This window comes from Lethenteron reissneri, chromosome 28 (assembly GCF_015708825.2).
Source record: "Lethenteron reissneri isolate LAM-NWPU_2019-01 chromosome 28, ASM1570882v1, whole genome shotgun sequence".
In the NCBI taxonomy this organism is placed as follows: Eukaryota; Metazoa; Chordata; class Hyperoartia; order Petromyzontiformes; family Petromyzontidae; genus Lethenteron; species Lethenteron reissneri.
The window spans coordinates 7,285,407-7,303,534 of record NC_083806.1 but is presented as its reverse complement, the minus strand read 5'-3'; the positions used below and the strand labels follow the sequence as shown (position 1 = coordinate 7,303,534).

At 51.6% G+C, this 18,128-nt stretch overlaps 1 protein-coding gene across 2 annotated transcripts in view; it reads left to right on the top strand.

Annotated features, from left to right (window-relative positions):
• The window catches only part of SPPL3 (signal peptide peptidase like 3), an 86,537-nt gene extending 78,392 nt beyond the window's left edge, over window positions 1–8,145 (top strand). For both annotated transcript variants that reach the window (XM_061562008.1, XM_061562010.1), the window contains exons 7-11: window positions 967–1,073; window positions 1,889–2,049; window positions 3,307–3,494; window positions 4,666–4,775; window positions 5,692–8,145. In XM_061562008.1, coding sequence (XP_061417992.1) covers window positions 967–1,073; window positions 1,889–2,049; window positions 3,307–3,494; window positions 4,666–4,775; window positions 5,692–5,763 — 638 coding nt within the window. In that variant the 3' untranslated portion in view covers window positions 5,764–8,145. The remainder of the gene's footprint in view (window positions 1–966; window positions 1,074–1,888; window positions 2,050–3,306; window positions 3,495–4,665; window positions 4,776–5,691) is intronic.
• The last annotated feature ends 9,983 nt before the right edge of the window (window positions 8,146–18,128 follow it).

The following is an 18,128-nucleotide window of genomic DNA, read 5'->3' as shown; positions in this document are numbered from 1 at the left end:
CACGTGCTGTCGGTATCGTTTCTCGCTCTCAAGAGACGGAGAGAGGCCGTTGGGAACTCTCTCGCACCGCGCTCCCTGTTAGAGGCGAATGGCCTCACGGTGGAGATTATGATTTTGGCCAGGAACATAATACAAATGCTTTTGCTGCTGATGATGTTTGTATGTATGTTGAACTTCTTTCGCACAATATGTAGCCGACAATGCTAAATCGAAGGGGCGTTGGAAGGACAACAGACTAAACACAAAAAGCAGTTCCAAAAAAAATTGTTTTCAATTTAGATGTCAAAGTGCATATCTCCAGTGGTTTCCAAATATTGGAAGGAAGAGCATTCCAGACAGCCACAGAAGCGGATCTGAAAGCACACAATGCAGTGATCGTCTTAGTTCGATGGCTAGACAAAAGCCGCTGCTAGGAATAAATGATGTTGATGATGCTGTTGCTGCTGCTAATGATTCTGTTGGTGGTACGTCTGTTACTACAGCTGCTTGTGACGATAAAGATTCTATAAAAGCTGCTGCTGGTGACTGATGCTGATGTTAATGACGCGCACCACTCCGACAGTGGTGGCAGCCGCCTGTTTCGTGATACCAGATCAGGGCCGGGTGGACTCCGTGAATGGGAGCCCATTAAAAACATAACTTGTGAAGAACACATGCAAAGCGCCGTTAATAGTCCACGGAGGAGTCGAAACACAAAGCACGGGATTCATAGCGCGCTACGGGAACAACTGCACCTCGGGCTCCACCCTGTGCGAAAATATAAATTCCAAAAAGATACAAAACGTTCTTTTAAACAACACACCGTAAACACGGGGAGGTGTGTGAAAATAAATCTGCCATCATGTCTCTTCATGGTAACATAAACCTTTGCACAGCATGCGAGCTTTTATGGCAGCCCTGCTCATGAGAGTCGGGGTGATGCGAATGCCTCTTCTTCCCTTTGCGCCCGTGCGTCTGCGTGTGCAGCACTAGCGATGGGCCTGTGTGTCGCGATGATCGCGTTCGTGCGACTGCCCAGCCTCAAGGTGTCCTGCCTGCTGCTCTCCGGCCTGCTCATCTACGACGTCTTCTGGGTATGGCCCTCGCGTGTCCTCGCGAGCACGCCGCCGTACACCCGTTGATTGTCTCCGTTGAATATTTTTTCGTGTTCGTGCACCGGCTACCGACGAGGCGTTACCGCGATTATTCGTGATTGGTCGAGGTCTGTTAATTGTCGTCGCGGCTCGTCTCTTTCAGTAGAGGCGTGTCGGCGAAAGTTGGCCATGTAGCTGATATCGCGACAATGGTCACACCGTGAAATATAATAATGTAATATCCTATCATATATCGTGAAACACGAACCCGAGGAACGACGTAGTTTAACCAGGCGGGAACTCCAAACCAGGGTTAGTCCCATTTGCAAGGGTGACCTGAGGCATTAGTTTAGCCAGTAGTAAGGGGCGATGATTGCGACTCATACTCTTTAGTTCTTTATGTAAAGTCACGTAGGTATAAAATAAAATAAATTAAATCACGACGTTTCGGGCGCAACACAAGCGTCCGTCATCAGGTAGGACAACCACAGCAAGAAACAATTGCTGACGTGGGCAACAGAGGTGCTTGTATCAAGAGTCCCAACGTATGGTCCCAATTGAGTGACGTGGCGACTCGTGTGCCTGTGCATGGCGCCCAACGGTCGGCGCTCTGCACTACAAACCCAACAACCCCAGTTCGAGTACCCGGTGCGGTGTGTGAACAACGCCACTTCTTAGACAAAAGCGGTCGAGCGTGGCGCTGTACCGTGCCGGCCTTCATTGGCGCTTCTCCGCTAACAGCACTTGCCCCAACAATCCATGAAGGCTTTAATGGGGGATCTTTGTCTTGTGTTTGTGTGTGTGCGTGCGAGCAGGTGTTCTTCTCCGCGTACATCTTCAGCAGCAACGTGATGGTGAAGGTGGCCACGCAGCCGGCCGACAACCCTATCGACGTGCTGTCGCGCAAGCTGCACTTCCCGCAGGGGGGGCGCGACGGCCCCCGCCTCTCGCTGCCCGGGAAGCTCGTCTTCCCCAGGTGGGGGCGGGGAGGTGGGGGGGGTTGTGGGGTAGGGAGGTGGTTGGGGGGGTTGGGGGGAGCAGCGTTGATGGGCAGCGCGGATTGATTTATTGAAGTTGGACGCAAGTACAATTCGTTTTTTTTTGATAATTGGTTTTTTTTACCCTTCTATCTGGTAACAAAACTGACACCTTTTTACAAGGAGTCATGTTTGCATAAACCGCAATACCTGCAGTCATAATACAAACAAAAGACATAACTCTGATAATGTACACTGTCCTTGAAGTTGATTGGTCCACACCCGAGACAGCTTTCCTTAGAGCCTAGTCTCGCATGGGTTGGACCAGATGAGACAAAGAATCCGTTCAGATCTCTCCCGCGGAGCGACGCGCGCGACCCCGTAGTGTTTGACGACAGCCCACTCAAGTGGAATACCACAGAGCTGCCTCTGAGATCCGTTCACGTGAGCTCCGGTTCATGGAGAACGGGGCGACTATTTTACCGCCAACTCTGCCCGAGGGAAATGCTCGTCGCGTTACGTTCGACCTGATATTTTAATCCTTGGGCCTGAAATTCAGTCAAATTAAGTGCAGTAGCGAATGCAATGTAATAGCGGGGTTAATTGTGCAGTCAATGACGACTGAGCCGAGACCATTAACACACCACGCTTGACAACTCTAGTTAATCATAGGCGACTTAAATCTGGATTCGAACCCAACATCTAAGCAATGCCGTCTCCCAGCAGACTATAAGGCTTGGGCGCTATGGTGGCGAGATGTTAACTACCTCACCTGGTATACAGGAGGTCGTGGGTTCGATTCGGATTCTGATGCCTCTATATTTGGAGTTGGCATTCTTTCTCCCCGTGGTCGTGTGAATTTTTATCCGTATCCTCTGGGTTTTTCCCTCCACATTTAGAATCAACATACATTAAGAGTATTTGGGTGCTATAAATTTCTACATGATAAGCCACTTCGTTGAACGATAATTTGTGATGGCCAGGTCAGTGGGCCTTCCCTGGTAAAATAAAACATAGTTTAGTTTATTTCGATTTAAAGCTTTCGTGACTGCAGGGATTCATCTTCTTGGTTCTTTCGGTAAAGTCACGTAGAAGGGAAGTAATAAAATAATAAAAATAAAACATAATAAAATAATTCTCACGACGTTTCGGCCACAACGCTAGCAGCCGTCCTCGGGTGAAGAACAGGTCTGTCAAGAAGATAGTTTAGTTTAGTTTTCTTCACGTGGCATCTCCGTGCGTGTGCGCGTGCTCAGTTCGAGTGGAAGCCACTTCTCCATGTTGGGCATCGGCGACATCGTGATGCCCGGTCTGCTGCTATGCTTCGTGCTGCGCTACGACAACTACAAGAAGCAGGCGAACGGCGTGGACCCAGACGCAGCGTTCCCCAGCCGCATGCAGCGCGTCTCCTACTTCCACTGCACCCTCATCGGATACTTCATCGGTAACGCCGCTCGAAGCCAACAGTGGATGCTGCCGCTGGTGCTCTTGCTGCTGCTGCTGCTGTTGCTGTTGTTGCCAGCCTGAAACTTCCACCTGCTGCTTGTCTCCCCATCGCTCTTCTTTGCCCATGTTGCTCCTCTTCATTCGTGACTTCTGAACTCTGCGATGTCGTTTCGCCGCTACCGCGTTTCCCGCTGACTTCTTTCCTGCTTCTCTTCTCTTACCTCGGTCTCCTCTCCGCTGTGAAGTCGTCTCCCATCTCTCGTCAGTCACGTTTCGTGACCCGTGCTGCCCGTCTCCCGCTCGATTTATTTGGCTTTAATGACGGGCATAATCGGTGCGTCACTGTTCTGTCCAAAATGCTTTACTCAACCCTCTCTCTCTCTCTCTCTTAGTGATTACTCCAAAATACGCACTTAGCATGCTGTGCGGGCTTGCGTTCGATGAGCAGTGCTCCAAAGCACCTCGGGGGAGCGCTTTTCCATTGAAGGGCCAGTCTAGCCCGGAGCGCATCGCGACATCGGCTAACAGTCTCAAGGGAGCTGTCTCACTGAGCGGTTGGGTGGGCGTGTCGGACTCCAGCCAATCGAGAGGCGGCCACGCCATTGCCTTCCCGCGAACTCTCCGTTTGCGCACTCGACGCGCGCCCCCATTGGCCGAGCCGGGCGAGTCACGGCATCGCACCACCAATCGCGAGCCCTCTTGTGTCCAGACGCGCCGTTCGGCAAACAACCACCGGCCGCATCGCATGTTGGGGAGCGCCCGCGGCGCTTAACAGACTGTTGGGGCAAGTGCTGTTAGCGGGTGCCTAATGAAGGCCGGCACGGCACACCAGGGAGTGGGTGTCCGGCACCATGCCCGACCGCCTAGTGGCGATGTTTACACACCGCACCAGGTACTCATTAGAGGTTGAGTCGAGGCTCAGGACCGGTTAAAATATTCGCCACTATTATTGGTTTTCAGCGGGAATTCAACTCAGGTGACCGGGTTCGTAACGTAGCGCACTGACCGCTACACTACCGCTCCTTACCACTTGTACACACGTGAGCGATTGAGTGTATTTTTCCAGGGGACGCCCTGTCAATCGTCGGATCATTGTCTCGGTGTGCGTGCGTGTCCGGTGGCCTCTGTGTGCGTGGCTGGGTTGGTGGTGGTGGGGGGGTGGTGTTCAGGTCTTCTGACGGCCACCATCGCGTCCCGCATCCACCGGGCCGCCCAGCCTGCACTGCTCTACCTGGTGCCCTTCACGCTGCTGCCGCTGCTCACGATGGCCTATCTCAAGGTGACTGCTCTCACTCTGGATGCACACGCAACAACAGCGCATGCGCAACAACGACGCACACACTCAACAACAACAACAGCAGCAGCTGCTGTTGTTGGCGACGTTACCATGGCGCACGCGCCAGGCTTAGGTGCATTTTGAGGCTAAGTCAAGTGGCGAAGGCTTGCTGCACTCTGCGATGGCTGGCGCCAAACTGTGCCACGCCCTTCCCGCATGACCTTGTGGGATCTTCGGTACGTCATCCGACCCTGAAGGTGTACCGATGAAGTTTATTTATGTTTTTATTCCGATTGAACGAAATCGGAAGAGAAACTGATGATGTCGACGTACGTCGTCGGAATTGGGGAAGGGTTCATGTAGCACATTTCAGCTTTGGGAGGCATGGCCCTGAGAACACCGGTGGGGGGATGGTAACAGTCTCTCTCCATCTCGTGCTGGGCCCAAGTGAAATTCTATCCCCCTCCTTCCCCGACACCGCCCCCCCCTTCCCCCCCTTGGTGACCCCCATGGCCACCAGCAATTTGCCCTCTTCATCTTGAAAAAGCTTTCCCGCTCGGGCACAGGAGCGCCACCGCCGAGCGTTTCTGGCGAGCGGCTTCTGCGAAGTGACTTGAAGGGGTAATTTCCGCTCGGTCATCTTTCCCGGGCCCCCCACACCACTACACCCCCCCCCCCCCCTGTTTTCTGTTAAATGTCATCAGCAGCGGAAGGAATGTTTCGTTCCTACATAACACGTACGTGAACTTCCACTCGTTGTCAATTTGAGAGCACGTTTGCGCCGCACGAGACCTTTTGCAAGGTGATTGGCTGGTGTGCAGAAAAGTAGCGTTACAGTACAGAAATCTCACTTTGTTTATGTGCAGCACCTAACACCCTAACACCCATCCGCGCTTGCGCGTGGCTGTTTTCTGTCCAGGGCGACTTGCGACGCATGTGGTCCGAGCCCTTCCAAGCCAAGAACGGCGGCTCCAAGTTTCTCGACGTATGATGGGAGCTGCGTTACCCCGTCCCGGAATGCTGCCAGCGCCGGCCATCGCCCTGCCCAACCCGGAGCCCCCGAACGTCAGCACGCACACAGCGCCAAGGCCTGGACTGTCTCCCCTCCAGCAGTGCCCGACCGCTAGCCTGACCGCTAGCCCGACCGCTAGCCCGACCGCTAGCCCGACCGCTAGCCCGACCGCTAGCCCCATACACCTCGGGCCGGTGGCATTGGTCAAGAAAGTCGTGCTGAATTTATTTGTCCACTTACTCCGCCACACCCACAATGCCCAACCCAAACCTCGAGCTCCTTCGGACCATAACTGACGTGCACAACCCATTGGTTTGGAAGTTCTGTTTAGTTACGTTTTCCAGTTTATTTTGTACCGTTTGTATTTCCTTCCACCAGTCGTTTTTTTTAATCGTTTCTATTTATTGCTTCGTTGTTATTTTTTTTTTCACGCGAAATAAGATTGAAAAAAGGGACCCCACTTTGACCGACGCCCCCCCCCTGCCCCTGTCCGGGCACCGTCGATCACGGAGCGTTCGTGGCCACCCTTGTGGCTTCTCCAATTCGACCCGCCACTGCACCGTCGCATGCACGGCGCCGTCTGTGTGTCACACAAGCCCCCAGCCGTTGTGAAGTTCAGGGTTCGTCGTTTGTGTGTTTTGGTTTGGGTCATGGGGAGGAAGGGTGGTGGTGGTGGTGAGCGATGTAGGGGCTAGGTTGTTACTGCTTTTTTTGTTGTTTTTAAAACAAGACTGACTTCTGATCGTTGCTGTGCACGCGAGCCGTGGATGATGCGCGAGATCCCCCGTTGCTCGTTTAGAAGGAGGAGCGATCGGAGCCCTGGCGACCGATGCCTCAGGTTGATTCCCCCGCATCCCCCACATGCCCCCCTATACCCCGCAACACCCCCCCCCCCCCAGGCCCCTTGCCCACTGGGACTCATGATCAGTGGCGGCAGTAGCAGTAACAGCTGTCACCACTGTCCCCTAGCGGCAAGACATCCGCACTCTATGTTTACAATGAACACGAGATGAGTGGCCACCGGTCTGCGTCTACCCTTCTGGGGGGGGGGGGTAGGGGAGGACCCCCCTCCCTCTTCTGTCATCTGACCCCGTAACCCTGGAACGCATCTTAACCCACCGCGAGATCCGAAGCGTGACTTCTTAACGCGGAGCGGGAGGGGCGTTTTTTTACGAACGTCTTTTACAGGTTTTGTAGTTTTGTCGTTCCATTGTTTGTGTCGTCACCGTTGTCATCATCGTCGTCGTCGTCTTTTGAGTTGATTCCCGCCCCTCTAACTACGGTGTACGCTGCTGTGTGCAGCGGCAGTGGAGCGAGAGGGGTCAGAGGTCGTACAGAAGTTGGGGTGATGGGGGTGGGGAAGAGGTCGCTCATTGCCATCGAACCACTGTCGTCCCCCGGCCACCTCACCAGGGCGTCTGGTGGCCACGTGGCCCGTCTATTTAAATGGCCTCTTGTCATTGCTACGAATATTGTTGTTATTAATAAGTATATATAATCAACTACTGTACATTGAATCCACGGCACTGCCAGTGGCTGCTTGCGGTGTGTAATGCAGTGCCAAAGGTGACTAAATAAAGCAAATTAATTTGCGGCAGGGGTGGAGTTGGGTGTCTGGGGCGTGTAAAATGACGTTCTCGGTCAGTTGACTCGTTGCGTTTTAATTAAAATGTTCTCTGGCGGCTCGGCCGTTGGCGAACCGTCGAGACTCGCAGACCTCCATCTCGGCAAGAACGCGTGCACAGACGAGAAAGCGATGCACAGACGAGAAAGCGATGCAGAAAGGTGCGGTGAACGTCGAAAGCCTCTGCTGTCGTCACCCGTGTAGTCATCTTGACGACACCAGCGTAGCAGCCCATGGTGCCAGACGCTGGTGCTGCGGAAGTACAAAATTCGCTTGAACTTTTTATTTTTGAACTTTGCACGTGGTGTGCGCGTGCATGCGTGTGACGAGTCCGACGCGTGCACGTACGGCGTGCGGTTCCAGTGGGGTTGGGAGGGGAGGATGGTTTGTGTTGCTTCTTGCGCCAAACCAAGTCGCCCCCTTCTTGATCTTCCCAGCCTTCCAGCCGTGCTGCTCTGCTTCATTGCGAGCCCACGTTCGGACACTTCGTCCATCGCAGCTTCTCACCGAGAGCACGTTTGAAGGCGTGTACGGATTACGTCGGTAAGAGGCTAACCCGCGTTTAAAAAAAAAATCGTACGAGGACAGCTGGAGCTTGCCCTGGCTCGGATGCTTAACGCCGACCTCTGCTCAGCCGCTAAGCGGAACGAGTAATGCGTTTTGCCGTCCTGAGCAAGGTTGACAACTTCACCCTCTTATAACCCACGTGACTTGACCTCGATCAAGGTGTGCGGTGAGGGCTGGGTGGGTGGGTGGAACCATTGCGGATTTTGAAAGGGGGGGGGCAAGCCGCTGTGGGGTCATCCCATTGTCGAATAATAAGCAAAGGGGGAAGGGGTGGGGGTTGGTGTTTCATGATGGCTATTGTTATTATTCAACATACGTGAACATTATTTTGAAGCATTCTTACATGCGTGTCACGTTGTGTAACATTTATGTACGAGTGTTGTACAGCGTGAAGTTATTGCGACTTTAACATTGATTGTGCGGGGGGGGGGGGGGGGTGGGGAGAGGGCGGGGTTGGGGGGGGGGTGCTCCCCCCCTCCTCCCCATTTAACTCTGGGATTCGCGTTTGAATTGTCCTGGGGCAGTTGATCGAAAACTGTTGCTTGTTGCGTCCGGATTAGAGCGGCGTGTCTTGGTAACGCGTGTGTGAATATGCCGGTATTCTCTTGAAAGAACCAACAAACGTGTCGCCACTTCAGGTTCTTCCGTGGGAAATCGATAATAATAATTTTTTTAAAATTATCGGGCGCATTTAAAAGTAACGTAAGACAGTAGTAGAACGGTAATCAAAAAAACGTTACGATTGAAAGTGACCCACGTCAAATTTCGCGGATATGAATGATAAGAAAGTGATGCTTTGTTTTTATTTGGAATCCAATCTCGAAAAGTTCAACTGGCACGGGGATTTATGAATTCGCCTCTTGTGACATACAATTCTAATAAAACGCGTTCCGGGAGAGAATAGAGAAAAAAGCCCCCTAAACAGATGATATTACACGTGGCCAGTGTTAGCGGCCTCCTGTCAATGTGTGCTTCATTTGAATTCCATACCGATGCCACCAACGCACGCTTACTGCCCCCCTCGACGGAAACGCGCAGATTGACTCACGGGTCCACGAGATTGTCTTCGTGCGCCTGTAATGGATGAAGATCGGCGGCACAATTGGGGTTCAGTCGTCTGATTGAAATCACCGGCCACTCACAAACATCTTAGCAACCCTTCTCATCAACCCGTCCGCTCTCCCCTCCCCTCGCCCCGTGCGCTGCACCCCTGCAGAGAGGTCTCCCAGGTCCGGTAGGCACAGTGATATCACCCATTCGAGAGGCATCTCAGCAGAGTGGCGGCGGCGGCGGCTGCGAGCTAAGGAACGGCTGGGGAAGGTGGCGGGGGGGGGAGTTGTCGGGGGGGGGGGGGGGGCGAGTTCGGTGCATGACGCTGATTCGCACCCGGAGGGAGATGGGGGGGGGGGGAAGAATTAATGTTTGAAATAAAATTGGTGGAAGATTTGGTGGGCTTGGGTTGATTATTATGTATGTTGAACTTGCTTCGCACCACCGTACGTACGTAGGCAGCCAGCCGTGATGATCGGAGTTGCACCTGAGCGCGTGCGAGAGACAGAGGCACGCACGCGGCCGTGTCTGCTGCACCCGCATTTCATTGTTTCATTATCAACGCGTTCACGATATGTAAACATTCTGTCGTTATCGGTATGGGGGGGTGGGTGGGGTGTATTTTATTTTATTTGGCAAACGAGAGTTACTTGTATATGACTTGAAACGCAATGGCCTAAAATGCCATTTAACCGCCATCATCAACAGCTATCAAATGACAACATCAGCCCCACAGCCCCCTCTCCTTCACCCCGTGACTCGGTGGTAGAGACTACGACGATTACCCGCTTCGAGACGATAAGAGCACGGCGAGAATTAACGGCATTTCGTTTTGCTTCCGTTGACAGCACGCATCCCTGCGCGACTGCGGCTTTAGTAAAGCAACAAACAAAAACCAAGAGCGAGATTCGTTTCTCACACAGGGTTCGAGTATCAAAAAAAAACATTCTCCCGCCCCCTGTGTATGTGTGTGCGTGTCCTTTTTTGGGGTCACGGATGGGGGACGACGTTTTACCCCCCCCCCTCCTCCCCCAGCCACTGCGGCAGGCTGCGCGAGGCGTGTCGTCACAATGGCAACAGCGTCGTACAGACTTCACGCACACAAAAATGTCAAATAAAACGTGTAAATATTATACATAAGTGTCAGCGATAGAGAGGCGCCCCCCCCCCCCATTTCCCTCCAACTCATCCTTTTTTTTCTCTCGAATATATGTTTTGTGGGGTTCGTTTGGTCAGCGCGCGATTTGGTTCACACTTTTACATATTTTAAACGAAAACCTCATGGCCAGAACACGTTGTATGATAGAGCGGACGGGGAAAGCCGTCGCAGTAAATCGTTCCTCGTTTTTTTGGTTTCTTGGCGGTGCGTGGACTGATGTAAATAACGTGTCTTATTTCGTTGTCCTGTTTTTTTGTTTTTTTCCCCGTTGCTCTTCCCTGCGTGTTTATATTCACATTGCGTGTACCGTCGTGGTTGCGACGTGATGGACTCCGTGTCGTGTTTATTGCCCGTCTCGTAAATAAAAAAAACCCCCGACCAACAAAACACGGGAACACAACGAGCCCCCCCCCCCCCCCACAAACACGCGAATTAGCTCGATGTGCAGGTCCACCTGGGAGGTGCTCACTGACTTTCCCGACCATCCTTACCCCCCCCTCCCCCGCCGCTTCTGTTAACTCATCCCAAACATTACCTCCATCCCGAATATTTGCAACGGCAACAAAAAATATCTTTAAGAAATGTTACGAGGGTTATAATCGCCGCCCCGTTTTCATCACCACTACTATGCTCGATTCAGACTTTCTCCGATTGTTATTTTACGTTGCGTTCCTTATCCTGTGTCGTGGAGATGACGTTGGCTTATTTGCTACCCGGCGAGCTGATTAGAGCGAGCCGCGAACGATGGTGGTAGAGATTCGTGAAATAAAAACCGCTGTTTCTGAATGCAAAACTGCCCGAGGGCAGTGGCCACGACTCCCCCTCCCCAAGCGAACATTCAATTCACCCTCGATTGTCCGTGGGGTTGACGACGACCCGCGGTTCCGTATTCGCTCGCCTCTAACTTGCACGCCGGCTTAAATCGCCTAAGCAGCTCCTCCACCGCTCGAAGGGTCAGTGACGCAGCGCCCCGACGTGACCACACACAAGCTGGCGAGCACACACCGAGTAAGAAGCGATGCAAATGGGGCAACACTTTGTGTACATGGATCAACAATGCATACGTTTTCTCCAGCCTAAAATACATGTTCGTGTTTTTGCTTTATCCAGGCCATCCCTCGCCCCCACCCCTTCTCCTCCCCCGCCTCTGAACTCCTGGATAATCGAGAGTTGCCTGTATTTTGTTCTAAACTTTTTGGCTGGGGGAGGGGGAGGGGGATGGTGTTTTGAAGTTCGGCAGTGACATCGCAGAATAAAAAAAACCTCCCGCCCGGTGAAACCGCTCCGAAATGTTCAAAGGAAGCCAGTCTGGTTTGTGGAATCCAGCCATAACAATATTGTTGCTCGCGCGGGCTTCAGCCATCGGTGTCCCGGTAGTGCGCGCTCGTGTGTGTAGGGTTAGAGCAACGCCACCAGGGTTCCACACGGCCGCAGTGTTCATCCCACCGTGCTACCGCCTTTCTCCGTTTGCACCCAATAGTTTGCAAATGCAAATCGCGGCATCTGCTGCGCACGTTTCCCGCGTCGGACGGATTTGGTAAAGGCCGGGAAAGCTGCGCCGTGCGTTCCTGTGGGTGGCATTGCCATGGGACCTGCCTTCGTGATGCCCCCTTCCTCCCCGTGGATTCGAGGATCGTCATCCGGGAACGACTTGGTGGTATAGCGTGGGCTTGTACCAAGTCCTGTCGTGCTAAATATAAAAATGAGCATTAAAAATCACAACTGTCGAAGGCCAGAAGTGGAAATCGTGCCAAGCACGGCCGAGGTGTTTGCCGGTGGCGTCTCCACGCCGCGTGGAGATGTCACGCGGCCAATGCAGTCGCAGTTTGGCACTGAAACTCTGCGGCAATGACTGCAGCACTGACTGGATTGCGCGCTCCAGAATTTATATTCCTTATATCAAAATCGAATTATGTAAATTGGGATAATTTGGTCTTAATGGAAAGAATAGAGGGTTTTGTTAATCAAATGGGTCTACCAGCGCACCCCACCGACCACCCCCTGAAAGAGCCCCGGGTATTTAGAGGACACTGAGTGGCCAAACCGCGGCTCGCGAGCCAAGCGCGGAGCCTCTTTCCAGGCAGCTCGAAGGAGGCGCGGATACCTACTTTTTTTTTTACATTTTCAAAATCACTTTCATTTTAAACGGGGGAAAAAAATATTGTTCTGCGGGACCGGCTTGTGCGAGCGCTAACTCCCCCGCCCCCCCCCCCCCCTGGAAGCGGAGTTCTCCTTGAGCACCCCGGCAGTGTTGCTCCTGCGGATTTCGAATTGAAAAACTCCACGGCCCAACCAGCCGGCTGGAGCGTCAGCACGAGAGAATAGGCGCGTAAAGTCGCGGCCCTCGGCCAGGGGAAGATGCCTCCGTGTGGCTTATAGGGTCAGTGGAGATTTGTCCACCCGCATCCCACACCGAGGCTCCTTTAAGAAGAGCCCCTTGATACCACAACAAGGGTGCAATCGGAAGTTCACAGGGTTCCGGTGTCTGGAGGTGTCACTGCCCTGCTGCTTGTGGGGATCGGGGATGGGAGTGACTCCGTGTGGCGTCGTGGGGGTCTCGGTGAGAGTGCAGTAGTGTTTGTGGCAAGCCCCCCCCCCCCCCCCAGTTTCTCCTTTCTCTGGAGTTACCCCCTCCTCCTTTTACTAAAGTCTTATAGTGTAGATGCTTGCTGCTCAAAACTGTAAAAAAAAAAGAAATTACATGCGATGAAACAACATTTTTTTTGTTATAGAGTAACACCTACTTCATGACTGTCGTTACGTTTATCGGTCACCTGATAATTAGACAAACCTGGAATAATAAATCAATAAAAGGACAAAAAAAACATTACGTTTGAATCGTGTTTGGCGAGTTCTTTGTGTGTCTGTTTAATGGTATTCGGTGTAATTTCTGCTAATTGTCATTCAGCCATGGTCAATCAGCTGCGGTATGGAGACCTCGCCAGACCGTCGCGATCTCTCTCACGGTCTAGGGCAGTGGCGGCTCCTGCAAAATCTCTCAGGGGGGGCAAATGTCTGGATGATTGATAAGGATAAGGTCCACCCATGCAATGAATAAATTAACAGCTTAAGCATGTTAAGGCAACTTCACTTCTTTAATATTAATGAAAAATAAAGTGACTCTTACAATACATCTTGTTTGTTTATATACTCACTATTAAAACAAACCACTCAAGTTTATTTTATTAAAGATTCCACTAGGTAGCGATCAATTATATTGTTGGATGAAACGTGCTTACGTATGATGACGTTAGCACGTATGATGACGTAAGCACGTATGATGACGTAAGCACGTTAGGGCTTGCCCTCCCGGAAGCCATAGAGTATGCATTGGAGCGCCCCCGTTCGAAAAAAAACATCTTTCAATGTAAGTCTATGGGACCACTCGGGGCGAATCTCAGCCGTAGTGAAATCGCCCCAAAAGAGGCGGTACTCCACAGAACGTGACATGACGCTGATTGGACTATATCCAGAGGCTGACAGTGACGGCTAGCGTGACTCTGTGGTTGAATGACATTAGTGGTGCGTCGCCCAATCGCCCTAATGAAGAAACCGCCCCTGGTCTAGGGGGGGTGGGCATGTGACCCCCCCAAATATCCAATCGAAATCCATAATTTCGATCGGATCATTGAGGTTTATTAGTAATAAATCGGCATTTTGCGACCCCCACTGCCACTGTGTAGCATATTATTGTGTGCTAAGGGCCTCTATGAGATGATAGGACAATAGTCTGAGTCTATAATTGGCAATAAGTAACGGCAAACAGTTATAAGTGACTCAGAATTGTGCGCAGTTGCGTATACAGCACACGACTTCCCTAAAGGCATTCACCTTCAGCGAGCGCGATGCCGATCACACAACGCGGTTCGAATTCGACCCTCGATCGATGGCTGCGCCATCGCCGCACACGCGTCGAATAAAAAGTAAGGGACAACTCCTTACTTACTAACAACTCCTCTATCATTTTTCATTGCTGGAGGGATTGCCTCTTTTACCTGAAAATCTTGGCTCCGCCATTGAATGCGTCCATCTCCTGGACGCGAACTTATTTCATCACTTCTAGATTTGAAGCTTTCGTGACTGCAAGGATTCATACTCTTAGTTCTTTCGGTAAAGTCACGTAGGTAAACTTGTATTTAAGAGCTGGCATCTTGAATCCCTGCCTCACTTGATGCAGCAAATCTGGCTGTGACGGTCCCACCTGATGACGGAGACTTGTGTTGCCTCCGAAACGTCGTGATTTTTATTTTATTTTTTATTAATTTTAATTTCATTTTTTACCTACGTGACTTTACCGAAAGAACTAAGAGTTTTATTTCATCACCCTACCTCTGCCGTGGGACGGCCACCACTCTCAGGCATTCCCCGTCCTTGGTCTGCCACTCCGGTGCCACGAGTGGGGAGCGGAGGTGGTGCGTCTGCCCAGTGTTTCCAGTCCCGTCAACCCCTAACTCAACTCTTTATTCTTTTTTACCGGGTTAAGTCCCACTGAGTTATACAGCTCGTTTTTTTCAGAAGAGACCTGGCCGCACATGTGAGCTCTACGAAGTGGCTCACCACGTGGAAATGTCGAGCATCAGCAGCCAAATACTGTGAACGCGTGATGATGATTCCAAATGTGGAGGGGAAACCCGGATTACCCGGAGAAAAATCCACGCGACCACGGGGAGAGACACGCAAACTCCAAATATACAGCAGGCGTCAGGGTTGGGATCGAACCCACGACCTCCTGTGTACCAGGCGAGGTATTTAACATCTTCAAGCCACCTGAGTCTGTCCAGTGGACATAAAGTCTGCGATCCCTCGACAACCTCACGTGGCCTCAAGGTGCACCTAGCCTGGCACAAGCGCCGTGGTGGCGTCCACCGCCGCTTAGTGGTGAACGGCGATTGCTGCTATTGTTGGTGTCTCTGGTGAACGTGTTGATGTTTATTTTCTGTTTACATTAAACCGCTATTTGAGTTTGAACTGTGTGTGGGGTTGGGCATCGTTTGATGGGGCTGCTTGCCCCAGGGACCAGTTCAACCGGCTTTGGAGAGTTCTGGCAGGGCTCACCGCAAACCTCATAGCCAAGGTTGCATCCACAGGACATCGATGGGGGTGGCGGGGCAAATACTCAAGAGACAGAAAAAATTTACCCGTAAAAACTAAGTTTTTCACTATAAATCCTTTATATGCGTGGCATCGGTTTTATTTTATTATTCATTTCTGTTTTTCTTGAGTAAGAGTTTCATTTTTATCACATTGGTATTTTAAATTAAATATGAAAAAACAAAAATTCCTAAAAAGTGGAACATTTTGGAAAAAAAATTTCACGAAAATAAATTGTCACGCACAACGAGTCTGTGTGCAAAATGTCAGCTCGATTGGATCACGGGAAGTGGGTTAAAAAACGACCGAAAGATTTGCACGGTCGTAAGCAAGCAAGCACGCACGCAAGCAAGCACGCAAGCAAGCGAACTTAATAAAAAGGATTTAAAAAGAGATCTGACTGCGCATTACAGCTACCAAACCTGTCACGGTCGTAAGCAAGCAAGCACGCAAGCAAGCGAACTTAATAAAAAGGATATAAAAAGAGATCTGACTGCGCATTACAGCTACCAAACCTGTCCTCGTTCAAATTGTGGTTGTCTCGTGCTAAATCCATGATACGGGGAAAAGGGGCGGAGCTACCTGCGTAGTTAGTGGGAGTGGTTACCCGAGCGGTGGGAGTGGCTCACCTGGATGGGAGTGGCTCACCTGGATGGGAGTGGCTCACCTGGATGGGAGTGGCTCACCTGGGTGGGAGTGGCTCACCTGGGTGGAAGTGGCTCACCTGGGTGGGAGTGGCTTACCTGGATGGGAGTGGCTCACCTGGGTGGGAGTGGCTCACCTGGGTGGGAGTGGCTCACCTGGGTGGGAGTGGCTCACCTGGGTGGGTGTGGGGTGGGGGCTACATGGGAAGCGGGGCAGGGCTAAGCGCGAAAGAAATCGGGAAATACTCTTAGGTTTTTTCGGTAAAGTCACGTAGGTAAAAATAAATAAATAAAGATAAATAAGAAAAATAATAAAATAAATAATACAAATAATAAAATCACGACGTTTCGGTGGCAACACAAGCTTCCGTCTTCAGGTGGAACCGTCACAGCACGATTGCTGCATCAAGTAAAGAGAAATTCCAAGGGCCCCGACCTTGTATATTTTTATTATTTATCTTTTATTATTTATTTTTTACCTACGTGACTTTACCGAAAAAACCTAAGAGTATGAATCCTTGCGGTCACGAAAGCTTCAAATCTAGAAGAATCGGGGAAGCCACTGATGGGCGTGGCTAGTGACGTAGTGGGCGGAGCTGTGTTAAAATAGATGGGCGGGGCTTGGGGAGGGGCGGGGCTGAGAGAAGGCGCGGTCACCGAAAGAACTCAAATCTAGCAGAATCGAGGGAATCCACTGATGGGCGGGCTAGGGACTCGTAGGGGCGGAGCTGTGTTAAAATAGATGGGCGGGGCTTGGGGAGGGGCGGGGCTGAGAGAAGGAGGGGCTAGCCAGGTCACCCCCCCCCCCCATAATAGGGCAGTGGTCTGTCGGTGTAACATTTGTCATTTTCATTTTCCATCTACCTGATTTTACCGAAAGAACCAACAATATGTAAAATTACAGTTGTGTATCCAGGTAATAACCTGCTCTGGCGCACCGTGTCAATAGGCTCATACAAATCTGATCTCGCACACCCCTCCCAGATTATAAGACGCACCTGCCAACCTAAGCCTTACAATCTGGTGAATACGGAATAAAGGAACGTTGTGGAGCTATGTTGACTGTGCGCAGTAGAGGGCAGTGCAGCAAAATCTTACAAGCTGCCCGCGCCTTCACCATCCCGCAGTGACCAGCGTGGTGAGGCATGATCACATATCCCCCCCCACGGCTCGCGTGGGGTGGGGAGGTACTCGTCATCCAGCAGTGGAATTCAAGAGCCGAATGGCTCACAGGGCTATGCCTAACAAATTAACTTGAACTTGAGTGACGAACGGGGCTGTGCGTGTCCGTTGCGTCGTAACGATGTGAGCGCGTCGCAAGCCTCGATACGTTACAAGAGACCGTGCTGCCACCTGCTTGTAGACATTTGTCATTGATGAGAACTCAGAACCCGACTGTATTTATATACAGTTGGAGGAATCCGATGAGCTAGTAAGCGGTTTTTTTCACGGATGTCCAGTAAAGTGGCTCAAGGGGACGGGGGTGGATCATGGTTCATGGACAAAAAATTTAGTTTGGACCAAATATTCGGCTCGAATTCAGATCTTAATAAACCTACCACGCAAATCATTCATATGTAAACAAACCCATAAAACACAAACCGCGGTTGGCTTCCCACAAAATGGTCCTAATTGTATCGACCCCAGAGGCATGATAGGCTGAGTCGAGCGCTTCCAACCAAAGAGCGCGTGGGGGGAATGTACGACATAAACATCAGCCATGCTCTCTCCACTGCTGGATGAAGCCCTCCACAAGCCGTCGATGTAACGACGATCCATCTCGCTCCTTGCACGCGAGCTGATTCCATCGCTCCGTCTCCGCGATGGACGTCTCCGCTCAGCCGCGTTCCCTGCCTTGGCTGCCACTCTACTCGGGGCTTGTGGGTTCAGCTGCCCTGGAGAGAGAGGTTCGAGGGTGGGGGCGGAGCAAAGGAGGAGAGGTTGAGCGATGAGATGAGAGGCGTGAAGAGGAGAGGGGGGGAGGAAAGGGGAGAAATCGAAGGGGCGGGGGGAAGAGATTGTTGGATGGGAGAGAGAGGAACGAGCGGAGAGGTGAGAGAAGAAATGAGATGAGAGGAGAGATGAGCAACAGACGAAAGGGAGGGGGAGGGGGAAGAAGTGAGAGTCGAGGAGCGAAGTGAGGGTACACAGGAGAGGGGGAAGAGGGAGAAGGCTGATAGTGGAGTGCGGATAGAAGTCGTGAGTGAAC